Below are 14,324 nucleotides of genomic sequence, written 5' to 3' on the forward strand. Positions count from 1 at the left end.
GAAGGAAAACTTCCAAATGCCTTCTATGAGACCAGTATACTGTAATATCAAAACCAAAGACACCACATAAAAAACAAAAGGGGAAGGGGAGGAAAAAGAAAAAGGAAATAAAAAGAACTACAGGCCAGTACCTCTAATGAACTTACAAGCAAAAGTCCTAAAAAAATATTAAGTTGAATTCAACAATCCATTAAAAGAATCATTCACCACAATCAAGTGGAATTTATTACAGGGATGCAAGAGTGGTTCAATGTTCACAAAATTAATGTGATACATCACATTAATAAGAGAAAGGATTAAAAAACATGATCATCTGAAAAAGCTTTTGACAAAATAATATCCATCCATGATAAGAACTTTCAACAAACAGGGAACATACTCAGTGGTAAATAACCAAAAACTTTTCCTCTAAGACCATGAACAAGATAAAGATATCCACGTCACTACTTTTATTCAACACAGTACTAGAAGTTCTAGGTACAGCAATCAGACAAGAAAAAGAAATAAAAGGCATTCAATTGGTAAGGAAGAAGTAAGACTCACTATTTGCAGATGACATGTTACTCTGTGTATAAACCCCAAAGATTACACCCAAAATATTACTAGAACTGATAAATGAATTCAGTAAATTTGCAGGATAGAAGATTAATATGCATAATCAGTTTCATTTCTATATACTAACAATGAAGTAGCAGAAAGAGAGATATTTTTTTTAAATACCATTTACAAATGCACCAAAAAGAATAAAATACCTAGGAATAAATTTCACCAAGGAGGTGAAAGACCTATACTCTGAAAACTATACAATACTGATGAAAAAAACTGAAAACAACACAAGCCTATAGAAAGCTGTACCATGCTCATGCACTGAAAGAATGAATGCCATCAAAACGCCCATACTGCCCAAAGCAATCTACAGATTCAATACAATTTCTAGAGAACACCAACAGTATTTTTCACAGAACTAGAATAAATTATCCTAAAATTTGTGTGAAACCGCAAAGACCCTGAATAGCAAAAGTAATTTTAAGAAAGAACAAAGCTGGAAGCATCACAATCACAGATTTCATGATATGCTATCAAGCTTTAGTATTCAAAACAGTATGGCACTGGCTAAAAATGGACAAATAGATCAATGGTACAGGATAGAGAGCCAAGAAATAAATGCACACCTATATGATAAATTAATATCCCAAATGTATAAAGATCTTATATAACAACACCAAATAATCATCCAAATAAAAAATACACAGAGAACCTGAACATTTTTCCAAAGACCTACAGATGGCTAACAAACATGTTAAAAGATGCCCAACATCACTAATCATCATTCATGATGCAAATCAAAACCGTAAAAGGTAGGGAGATGCAAATCAAAACCGTAAAAGGTAGGGAAATGCAAATCAAAACCATGGTGACTTATCACCTCACACCAGTCAGAAATACTAGTATCAAAAAAAGATAAGGGGTGCCTGAGTGGCTCAGTGAGTTAAAGCCTCTGCCTTTGGCTCGGGTCATGATCCCAGGCTTCTGGGATCGAGCCCCACATCCGGCTCTCTGCTCAGCAGGGAGCCTGCTTCCTCCTCTCTCTCTCTCTCTCTCTCTGCCTGCCTCTCTGCCTACTTTTGATCTCTATCTATCAGATGGATAAATAAAATCTTAAAAAAAAAGATAAGAAATAACCAGTATTGGCAAGGATGTGGAGAAGGGAACCCTCATGCCCTATTGGTGAGAATGGAAATTGGTGTAGCCACTATGGAAGACAGCTTGGAGTTTTCCCCCAATATTAAAAGTAGTAATGTTGTATGATCCAGTAATTTCACTGCTGGATATTTATCCAAAGAAAATTAAAACACTAATTTGAAAAGACATATGCATCTGTCTATTTACTGCAACATCATTTACAAGAAGCAATATATAGAAGTAACCCAAGTGTCTATCAATAGATAAATGGACAAAGAAGATATGGTAAATACAATGCACTCTTACTCAGCCATAAAAAAGAATGAAATCTTGCCCTCTGCAATATGAGTAGACCTAGAGATAATCATGCTAAGTGAAACAAGTCAGAGAAAGATGCATACCATATGATTTCACTCATACGTGGAATCTAAAAAATGAAACAAATGAACAAACAAAAACCAAACAGACTCTTAAATACAAAGTGGTGGTGGTTGCCAGAGGATGGGAGAAAGAGATAAAGAAGATTACAGACTTCCAGTTATAAAGTAAGTAAGTCACAGAGATGAAAAGTACAGCATAGGGAATATAGTCAATACTATTGCAATAACATTGTATGGTGACAGATGATGATTATACCTATTTTGGTGAGCATTTATTATATACTCAATATATACAGTTGAGTAATGCACAGAATTGTTTAATCAATATGTTGTATAATTAAGTATAATTAACATACATATAGTTATATATGTATCGGTAAGTATAATTAACATACAATGTTCTACCTGAAACTAATATAACATTGTATGTTAATTATACTTCAATTTAAAAAATAAAATAGAGGTTTTCAATGAACTGTTTTCTCAAACTTCTGCAGGTTTTAAGATTATTAGAATAAAATGTCTGGGAAAAATAAGTGTACACTCAGATATTGTTTATTATCTTGCAAAAGAAAATGTACAAATTTATCTAAAAGTTCAGTATGACTTTATAAGTAAATCCTACCAATTACCTCATGAACAAATCACTTAAAATTACATAAAGAAAGAAGTACTTCTGAATGCATTCTTTGACAACCTTAACAACAAAATTTAACCGACAGTGATGGGCCAATCTCCCTCCTCAGAAACATAAATACAAAGACCAAAGCCAATACTAGCAACCTAACTCTAACAATGCATAAAGTGTTAAAAAAGTGTGTATGGGGGCGGGGGTTGTTATCCCAAGACTGCATGGTTAAAACAGTATTAGAACATTAATATCATTCACTAACTTACCACATTAAAAGAGAAAAATCATTATAGTTATGTTAGAAGCTGAACTAAACACAATAAACTTCTTTCATCCATTCCTGATAAAAACGCTTATCAAATAAGCTATAAAGGCAATCCCTTAACCAGACAAGCAGTATGTACAAAAACCTTCAGTGGTTGCCATAGGTAACTACCGCCAGCTAGCATTGTTGACTGCACTAATGATGATTCGGGGACTTGACGCAGTTTCCTGCCCCTCACCCTTTCCTATTCAATGCTCTTACCAGGGATTTGGGTGAAGGAGGATAAGCAGCATTTCACACTCAAATAAGATTCAGAGTTTGGCAACATATAGTGACAAAGTCAAAATTCTAACTACCAGAAATGACTGGTCCAAATAAACAAAATGGAATTTAACCGAGATCTTCAACTGAGGTTTAAAAAAGATGATGACGTGTGTAGTATGTGAAAGGATCTGTTTGCTGAGGGGTGGTATGGAGTAAAAGTAGGAAAATCTTAACTTACTCCAAACTTAATATAGGTAAAGAATGTGATACAGTTACAGAAGGAAGAAAAAAAAAAAGGCGGCAAATGAATCATGGTCCGAATTAAGTGTTCTATTTAAAAACAAGCACCAAGGGCAGGGGCAGCCTAGGTTGCATTCCTATCCCGCTACATCAGAATATCAGTGTTGTTGATAAATCTCCTGATATCTACAGCACAATTTTTAGTACGAGTATTTCAAACACTGTTTTTCACCTATCCCCGAGTGGAAAGGTGAAATATATGTTCTGTAAGAAAGGATTAAAGGAACAGGACATATTAAACTGGAAGTCTCTTAGGAAAGAGAGAGAGCATGCTTTAATTAAAAGAAAGTGTTGAGAACTCACAGTAAGTTTAAGTATGTCCTGCCTATTTCCTATCTCTAATTTAACCTGCCCAGACCCTGAGAGGTAGACATTAATAGCCCCATTTTGTAAAAGAAAAAAACTGACTCTCTCATTAAATTTGATCAAGATACCCAAAGTCAGAAATAACTGTGAGCCTGTATTTCATTCCAAAGTGCTGATCACATTTTCCTACCCTCAGTCTAGAGGACTTGAAAGGTTGTCAAGTGGAAGAGACAGATAATTTTGTTGTTGCTCCGTAAGGAAGAGGAAGAGTCAGTGCAACAAAGTTAAGTTGGTTCCAAAGGGCTACCCTAAAAACCTTCCATGCCTGCAGGCTATAAATGGATGACAAGCATAGACTGCATACCAGTATTTATGACAAGTACACTGCTTTCATATTAATTCAAAATGAAGGAATTTAAAATAATTTATGTGTTCAAATCATATTAATATTGACAGTACCAGGACTTATTTTAAAAAGCAACAATGTTATAGCATTAACATAGAAGTCAGAAGACATAGCTTCTCTGTTTTAAGGTAGGTGTGGGACTTTGGGTAAGAATTACAATTTCTACTGGACCCATTTTTCTCATGTACAGAATGAAGAGATAGTATAGTTGGTTGATTTCTGAGGTTTTTTCTACTGCACAATTGTGTGAGTTTTAAAACCACCTACAAGAAATCTTATGCAGGATAACAAGTTGAAGTGTTTATTCTTATTTTGCCTCTTTTAGCAAATGAACAATCAAGCCTGGAGTATGTTCAGTTGAAGTTCAGTTACAAGTATAGATACCATGTAGCTTTAAAATTGTTTTTAATATTTGCAATAAAAATATGGAGTAAAATCTCTAATTCTTAGGAATAATTTATGAGTATTAAAGTATGAGGTATAAACCTAAATATTTAATTATTTGAAATATCATCCACTTCCAAGAAATAAAATTCCCTTAGTACCCTTTGACCCAGAAAATAATTTTAGTAATTACCAGTTTGGAAGGCAGAGATTATTTCGGGACACCCTCAGCCTATGTGAACATGCTGTTTTGAGGTCTATATTTGACTCTGTAACATGATCTCATTGTACAAGAATGGAATGGTTATTGTGAACTATGACCCAGAACCATTGTGAGAATGGGACTTGATCATTTATTTTGGAGGTAATTTTATAGAGTTTCAGATAATAAATGAGATTTTAGAGAGATTGACTTTTCTTCAGGAATTTTCCTGTTAATGCTACAGCTGACTGTAGTGCGCATTCTTATAGAAGACTAGGGTCACTACATTAAGCAAGTAATAGTCCAGATATCCTTTGTAAAGTCTTCCAAAGAAAATACTCATATTTCATATGTAGTTCCATTTAAAAAAACCCCACATACTATTTTTTAAACATGACTGATTATTCTGTTACCCAAGAAAGGTCATCAATGATCATTTTATTATAAGATACCCTCTAGACTCAGAAATAATTTTGGAAACATGTCAGATCTTAGTGCTGTATGATTACCAATTAAATATAATAGTCAGAGATGAGTTCCTTTTCTCAGTCTCATATTTTCTCCAAAGTTTTTTTTCCCCCCAGTATTTCCATTCTGATTGAACAAAATGTAACACTAAATACACATGGCATGAATAAGCAAGAGAGTCCCTATTGGGCCCATTGGCTTTCTGCCCACATCCCTATGACCCTGTAGTTTTCCATATAGCAAAAAGACTATATAGCAAATTATTTATAAATATAAATATAAATATAGAGAGATATTCTCCAAATCTGTCACCTACAGAGGATGATGCTGTAATTTCTTATGTCCACATCTACCGTTAGAGAACATAAAACAAAACTACCGGGCGCCTGGGTGGCTCAGTGGGTTAAGCCGCTGCCTTCGGCTCAGGTCATGATCTTGGGATCCTGGGATCGAGTCCCGCATCGGGCTCTCTGCTCAGCAGGGGCCTGCTTCCCTCTCTCTCTCTCTGCCTGCCTCTCTATCTACTTGTGATCTCTCTCTGTCAAATAAATAAAATAAAAAAAAAACTACCAAGAACAGTTTTATAATCTTGCCAAATAACTTTTTTATTTTTCCAAAGTGATGCACAGCCTGAAGCAAAATAACAAATTTTCTAAAGCTGGCAAACCAAGATAGTGTACAAAGCTCATTGATTTCCTCTTACCACTGTTGCAAACAAGCAATGCTCATCCAGGCAAAATAATATAACCAGCTGTCTTCTGAAGATAGGTGAGGTTATATTTTTTAATTTTTTTTTAAAGATTTTATTTATTTATTTGACAGAGAGAGAGGGATCACAAGTAGGCAGAGAGGCACGCGGGTGGGGGGGGGAACAAGCTCCCTGCCAAGCAGAGAGCAGGACGCGGGGCTTGATCCTAGGACCCTGAGATCATGAACTGAGCCAAAGGCAGAGGCTTAACCCACTAGGCCACCCAGGCACCCCAAGAGGTGATATTTTATTTTATTTATTTTAAAGAGTTATTTATTAATTTATTTGACAGACAGAATCACAAGTAGGCAGAGAGGCAGATAGAGAGAGAGGAAGGGAAGCAGGCTCCCTGCTGAACAGAGAGCCAATGTGGGGCTGGATCCCAGGACCCTGGGATCTTGACCTGAGCTGAAGGCAGAGACTTTAACCCACTAAGCCACCCAGGTGCCCCCAAGAGGTGATATTTTAATGTGATTTTTATTTGATCCTCAAAAATTCTACTCTTGGACAGCAGTTTCTAGTAAATGAGATGGTTTTGCCCCATCTGTCAGTTCATGTTTGATTACATCTTAAAAAGTCTACAAAGAAAGATTAGCAAATTCATGTCGTTGATTTTGCATTTATCAAATTTTACGCTGTGTGGTGTGGACCACACCAATATAAAGCCATAAGGAGAAGTATGCTGGAGGTTTACCCAAGGGGTACCCATTTATCCCCACCAGGCAATAAAATTTCATTTCCCATAACTTTGCCACTGATACCCTTACTATATAAGGTGAGCAGCTGTTTCAGATAACTGCAGAAAACTAGATACAGTTAGATAGGCTGAGACAATACAAATCCGCTGTGAAGTAGAATTAAATTTAGGTGTCACTACAGCTTAAGAAAATAGTGCCAATCAGGAAGAAATGTTGCAATGTGAAAAATATACAAGACAGAGGGCAAAATTTTATTTCCCAAGTACGAATTTACAGAATTCATTTATTCCATTGAAATTCTACGATTAGGCACTCTTCTAGGTGCTTTAGATTCATCAGGGAACAAAACAAAGGCCCCGGCCCTAGTGCAGTTGACCTCACAGCATTGGCAGACAGACAAGAAAAATTAAAAACAGCATGTGAGTAATTTGTATGTTTGTAGAATAAGGTAAGTGATAGGAAAAAGCAGAGTAGGGAAAACAGAATAAAGTGGGTGATAGTGGAAGTTAAAAACTGAAACAGGGTAGTCAGGGTCCTCCAATTTAATACATATATGAATTTAAATAAAATTCTGAGACTGAGGGTTACAAAACGTCATACTACTTTGGCTTACATAAAAACAGAGGTAAACCAAGGCAGTTGACTGCCATGCTGGTAAAGGATATATGTTTACTAGTGTTCCTGCATTTTGATTTTTTCTTGGAAATTTTAAAACTGCCTTAGCTGTGCTACTTTGAAATCTGTCCAAAATTAACAGGCACGTTGAGACTTCAAAGATGTCCCATGACCCAGTTTTTGGAGCTGCCAGTAACCTATCACGCCCCTTGCTTCTCTTAAAGATACAGAAATTAGGATAAGAAAACCAAACTATTCGACTCTTTGGTATTTTAGTTCAGGTCTTTGGTCAATACCATATTTTAACATCATATTTGCGTGGATAAGGGTTAGTTGTAACCCGAGAAATACAATTTCATATCAATTACAAAATACTGAACTTCCCCCTAATACTCTCCAGATTTATAGGTGATTGTATCTTAATAATTTTATGAACAAATCTTGGCTTTGCCAACTCATGGTGACTCTGGTTTTCTCCTATCTATAAAATCAGAACATTCAAAGTTCAAGTGGTTTCTCCTTCTCTACCTCCTCCTTCACATTAAAGATAAATACATAGATATTTATCCCATAGATAAATGCACTAAAGATAGAGATTTATCACATAAGTGCATTAAAAAGCATGTCTTTATATCCCATTTATACTCCATACAATATGCCCTACATATTGCAGTAATTTTAACTCAATTCTCCCATCATTTTCTCTCAGGAGTCATATCCATTTTTAGACTCTTCATATGGCAGCCAACCTCACATTAGTCATCATTTTAATCAACACTCTTATATAAACAGTCTTGAGTCCCACTGCCTGCATTCACCCTACTGTTTCAAATATAACTATAAAAACACAATATCCTACTTTATAAAGCACACACATATTAATGATATCATGGTACTATTAGACCTTAAAAATTGGTGAAATGGATAATGACCTACAATGTTAATGTTCTAAGTGGGTGATGGTGTTTGTGTTTTAAAGAAGATTATTGAGATAAAATCTACATATAGTAAGTTACAAATACAGAAAGGTACGATTTGAAGAGTTTTTATAGACATGCACACCCATGACATCATTATTACCTTGATTAAAGATGCCAAACATCATCACCCCTAAATCTTCCTCACATGCCTTTACAATCCTTGCCTGTCTCCTCTCCTATGAGCAGGAAGAACTAGTCTGCATTCTCACTATGCTTTGGTTTGTACTTTCTAGAGTTTTATATAAGTGAAACAAATATACTAGGGACTATATGGGGTAAATAAACTTTTTGTCTTCTTTCCCTCGGCATAACTATTTTAAGTTTATTTATGTTGTTGCATGAGCCAATAGTGTGTTCCTTTTTACTGCTTGTAGCATTTCATTATAAAGATGGGCTACATTTTGTTCATCATCCCCGTTAATGGACATTTGGGTATTACTGCTCTAGGGTTATCAAACAAAGCTGTTATGGACATTCATGTCCAAATCCCTGTGAGGATGTATATTTTCATTTATTTGGAGTAAATGTCTAAGAGTGCAATGACTAGATCATATGACAGGTTTATGTTTAACATCTTAGGAGTTGCCAGCTGTATTCCAAAGTGGCTATACTATGTGGTTTTCTATCAGCAGTGTTAAGAGCCTTCCAGTTGCTCCACGTCCTTGTTGGGACTTGATATTGTGAATCTTTTAAATTTTACCCAAATTTACTGGATATGTAATGCCATCTCTTTATGGTGCCATTTGTACTTCCTTGATTATTAGCAATATCGGGCATCTTTTCATAAGATTATTCGTCACATATCTTTTTTTGAGAAATGTCAGTTCAAGTTTTTTCCTAATTTTTATTGGATTTTTAGGTCTTCTCATTATGAATTTACAATAATTTTTATAAAATTGGGCACCTGTCCTTCGCCTGACATACATGCTGTGAATGTTTCCTCCTAGTTATGTGGTTTGTCATCTCATTTTCTTGATACCATCTTTTGGAGAGCAAATATTTTTAACAATGATCAAGTCCAATTTATCAATTTTCAACTTTTTGTTGTTTTAGGGTTTTTTTAAAATGTCTTATCTAAGGACATTTTGACTACTTCAAGTTTGAAAAGATTTTTTCATCTACATATTGCTCTAGAACTTTTAAGAGTTTCATTATATACAAAAACACATACATGTTTATGAATCAATTCAATTAATTTTGGCTTACTGTCATATAAAAGTCAGTATTGTTTTGCCACATGGACACACAGTTGCTGCAGCATCATTCATCTGGTACATGTAGGGTATCTTGACACTCTTCTCTTTACAAAACACCACAGAATTTCTTTCATTCTTGGATTCTTAAGTACATTGCTCTGTTTTATTTTGCTTGGTAGTTGGCAGATAAGTTCATGCTTATTGTGTCATTACAGTCTTCTAATAATCTTGTGAGGTAAATTTCTTAGTTTATAGGTAAGGAAATTAAGGGGCTAACAAATTTACCAAAGATATCGCAGCTACACACAAGCACACATGTGTGCACACATGGGGACAGAGCCAAACCCTCAAACTTAGGTCACTTCATTTCAGTACTTCTTGGGTTCTGTTTCCCAAGTCAACACTCATATTAATGGCAAAGGACACTCCAGAAATATGCTCAAAAGGCCTTGAGACATAGCTGGAAATAATCAAATTTTTTCGCCAAAGTTTCCCTTTATAGTTTAAAAATCATGTGAATTTGGGGGTACCTGGGTAGTTCAGTTGGTTAAGCAGCTGCCTTTGGCTCAGCTCATGATTCTGGGTTCCTCAGATCTATCCCTGCATCAGGCTCCCTGCTCAGCAGGAAGTTTGCTTCTCCTTCCTCCTCTGCCCCTTCCCCCTGCTCATTCTCTAATAAATAAAATCTTTTTAAAAAATCACGTGATTTTTGCAACTCTTTATACAATGTTTGCCAAGCATACCAAAATAAAGTTGTATATTGTATATCATCAACTAAAATAAATGTTCCAGGTAAATCCGACTGGTTCTCTATGTTATCACTGCCACCCCTGTTCCTCCCCATGGAGTGTGTAATCCATTTGCAGATACTCCTGCATCATTGTTACCTGCAGGCTCTTTAGGTTTGCTTAGTGTTGTGTTATTAACTTTCCTTTATTTAAGCAGAAAACACCTATGTATGAAGATAAACACAATAATAAAGACAAGAGTCCATTCTTCAATTAGGATAGGCTTCAAACAGTTCTGGAAATAAAAGACAATCATCTGGTGTTCTTTCTTTACTGCTATTTAATCAAACACGATATATGAGACATTCTGGGAGACATTTTCTAGAGACTGCAAAGTTGGGATCACTTTCCTTGGGGTGCAAACCCAGGGGATAGAGCTTTCCAAATTATGTTCAAATGCAATAATTTTATTTCCTTGAGAATATACGTTTCTTGTTTTAGAAGATACCCTTTACCTTGAAGCCAGACCTATAGGGGGATTTAACATCAATATAGAGGGGTTTTATTTGCTTCTGCTGTCCTGGAAAGTAGGCAGCTAATACCTTTCAAGACTTGACGAAGATTATTTTCCTTTATATAGGAGAGCTATCTGGTCAAGATTTACCCACGAGAAGATGACAACCCCAGGTTTTAGTATCTATATGAATTTAGTGTAGCAATTGATAATACTCCTCTCTTTTCATTGCAGGTGCGGGAGAATCTGGAAAAAGTACAATCGTTAAACAAATGAAGTAGGTATACACTATTTTATATGTTTGATAATTGAAGGCTGTCTGTGTACTTGACCAGTCTGAAAAGAAATACTTTGGGAAAATCTGACAGATGGTCTGTACATGTAGTTACTGGCAGAGCTGTCTCATTTGCCGGGTGAGCCTCTCTCCTACCCTTTCGCAGGGAGCGTAACTGATGTGTGATATTGTAATTTCCATTTTTCTTTTTAAATTTTGCCTCTCAACATGATGCATACTCAAAGCAGTCATGTTTTAAATATATTCATCTGGGCATAATCTAGGGCTTCGATATTGTGGGTAAAAGCCATCAACATTTCAAAATATGTCCATCAATGACCCATTTGAATTTAGGAAGAAATGGTATTTTAAACCTAATTGACATTTTTCCTGCCTGGGAATAAAGTGCTTATTTAAAGTTATTACTAACATGGATTTCAATTTATCTTTATACTTCTTTTCTCTATTTTTTGTCTTTGTATAATGAAATAAATAGACATGGATTTCTTAATGAGACAACAAACACAAAATCTCTAAAATTCAAGAATATAATGTCTAAATGAATAAAATTTACATTGGTAAGTGGAAGGGATTATGTAAAGCCCTTTAAGTGATGTAAAGCCTTTTAAGTGATGGCTCCATCACTGCTGGAGAATTTTGAAGGACAACTCTTGCCATAGGAGAAGAAGATAGTTCTTTTTTTGGCTTATTTTTTGTTCCACGTTGGAGGATCTCGTCCTTTGGAATATGTCACACGAGGGTTCCATCCCAGTCAATTATTTGATTGTCTATTTAGAATCTAAATCACTAGTTTTTCTCTTTCCTTTCTGGTAATAATGTCATGTAAGTTCCATACCAACAATTATTTAAGTCTCACTTTTGGAATTTCCTGACACATGTACTTGCAACCAAATTTTTTACCTTCTCTTCTGTCTTTGAAGAACAGGACACTCGTCTCCCCTGATCATTGTTTAGACTTGCTCCATCCCTTCACGCAAATCATCTCACACCCCCATCACACTCCCACTGTGTTCACCTGTTCTTTTCTTTCAGTTCTAATCATGCTGGAGTTCCTCCTATCCTATTTACCGCTCCATTCTCTATGAAGTTAAATGCAGTAAAGCAAAAAATAACCAGTTATTTGACTATCTAAAAATTAAACCCTTTAAATATATCAAACCATAATAAAATTTAAAAAGAGAACTAGAAAAAAACTATAATAAATATGATAAGTAACTGTCATAATATAAAAAGAGTCATACAGATTGCTAAGAAAAATAAGCTGCCCAATATATACAAACGGGAAGAGACTATGAACAGACAGTTCACACAAGACAAAATTCAAATATCTATTTAAAGCAATATAATGAGGGGCACCTGGGTGGCTCAGTGGGTTAAGCCTCTGCCTTAGGGCCAAGTCATGATCTCAGGGTCCTGGGATCGAGCCCTGCATCGGGCTCTCTGCTCAGTGGGGAGCCTGCTTCTCCCTCTCTCTCTGCCTGCCTCTCTGCCTACTTGTATTCTCTCTCCCTCTCTGTCAAATAAACAAATAAATGAAGCAATAATGAGCTATTCCTCATCTTAGTAAATTAGCAATTTTAAATAATATTACCCAATAAGGGTGAGGTTTTGAGAACTTAATATTTCTCATTACTACTAATAAAGTTATTTGTTATAGCAAATTTGTAGAAATGATTTTTCAATCAAACTAGAAACCTGTGAAAATAATAACTTCTGATATAAATAGGTCTCTGAGAATTCTAGTAAAATAATTCAAATTTGAAAAAGCACAAAAGTAAAATGACGTAACATGAAAATACGAACGTTTATGCACCAAGAGGTTTAAATTAGTCTTATTTAAAATAGAGAAAGAAGAGAGAGATGAAAGTACCCTAAATTAAAATAAAACACAAGGAAATAGTTTGCAAAAGTGTAGGACCAGTCAGTTTTCAATTGCAATATTTTGCATCCAATACAAGTTGCATGTACATGAGAAAGTTGTAATAGAAAATACTTAAACTAGCTGAAAAACTAAGACCCAAAACTGCATGAACATTTTACCTCAACTATGACAAAATACAGTTTTTTAAAAGGGAATAATATAGGCCAATATTCCCTGATAGTTATTTCTCAATATTGGGATTTAAAGTTACATTGCACCTTCATTTTGAATACTGCTGGGCTTTTCACATTTTCTACAAGGAGCAAGCACTGCTTCTGTTATTAAGGGAGTCTCCTCGTTACCTCCTCCTTCCTTCCTTTCTTCAGCTGATTCTGTGAAGCCTAGTTTGCCTCAACTCTCTTCACTCTTCCACCTTCCATTTACCCTTAAACAATTCTCATCACTGCTGCCTTTGGCTTGCCACATCAGTTGCCCTTAATAGCATTAATATTATCTCCAATCGCCATTTTGTCTGAAATACTCATGAGTTCCTATTTTAATTCCATTCGACTCCACTGGACTTTTCTCTTCTAAAACATCACCCTGGCTTTTGGAATAACTCCTAGTTTATGTCCTAATTGCCTGCTTGACTCTCAGATTCCACCTAACTGCTGGGGTCTCTAATGCACATGGCCCCCTTCTTCACTTACTCTATAGGTTCAAATGAAAACTGCTAAGGTACAATGATTTTCCCTCTCATCTTCAAGCAGACTGTCCCAGATTATTTCTTTCACACTCACTCTGTCTAAATTAGGGAAGCAGGTACATCTACCTCCATATTCTATGGATAGGTCCAAATCAGAATAAACAATGCTATGTTATCTCCCCATCTGACCTCCACATCCCTACAATGAATTACAGCAGCTGCAGCCTCTAAAGCAATTAATCCGGGTGTAGATATGCTGACATTCACTTTCTCAGTTTTGCCACATCTAAACAACTTTTGTCTTCAAGGGTGTCACTTATCCCTACTGTCGCTGCCTTAGCTTAAAAACCTCGAATTTCTGAACTGGATTAATACAATATCCTGCAAAACACTTTTTTCCTCCCTCTTCTTTCTTCCACTGCAGTATCTGCACCAACACCAACGGTTTTCTTTAAAAAGAAAACTTAGTTCTCTTTCCTGAACTGTACTCTTCATGAACTGTCAACAGACTCCTTGAAGGAAGCCCAAGGCACTTTAGAATCCAACTCTTACCTCTCTCTTCATTCTCAGGCCCCACGACTTCCCCCTTCCTGCTTTCTACACCCAGAAATCCTGAACTCACATAGTTCTGTGGACTACAGAAGATAGGACAGATTAGCGGCTAAGATCACAGACTCCCAAATCAGAATGCGTT

The 14,324-nt window shown here is 35.8% G+C and overlaps 1 protein-coding gene across 1 annotated transcript in view; it reads left to right on the plus strand.

Moving 5' to 3' along the window:
- The window catches only part of GNAT3 (G protein subunit alpha transducin 3), a 55,419-nt gene that overhangs the window by 11,477 nt on the left and 29,618 nt on the right, over positions 1 to 14,324 (plus strand). The window contains exon 2 of the mRNA XM_046021041.1: positions 11,003 to 11,045. Coding sequence (XP_045876997.1) covers positions 11,003 to 11,045 — 43 coding nt within the window. The remainder of the gene's footprint in view (positions 1 to 11,002; positions 11,046 to 14,324) is intronic.

Source organism: Meles meles, chromosome 10 (assembly GCF_922984935.1).
Source record: "Meles meles chromosome 10, mMelMel3.1 paternal haplotype, whole genome shotgun sequence".
Classification (NCBI taxonomy): Eukaryota; Metazoa; Chordata; class Mammalia; order Carnivora; family Mustelidae; genus Meles; species Meles meles.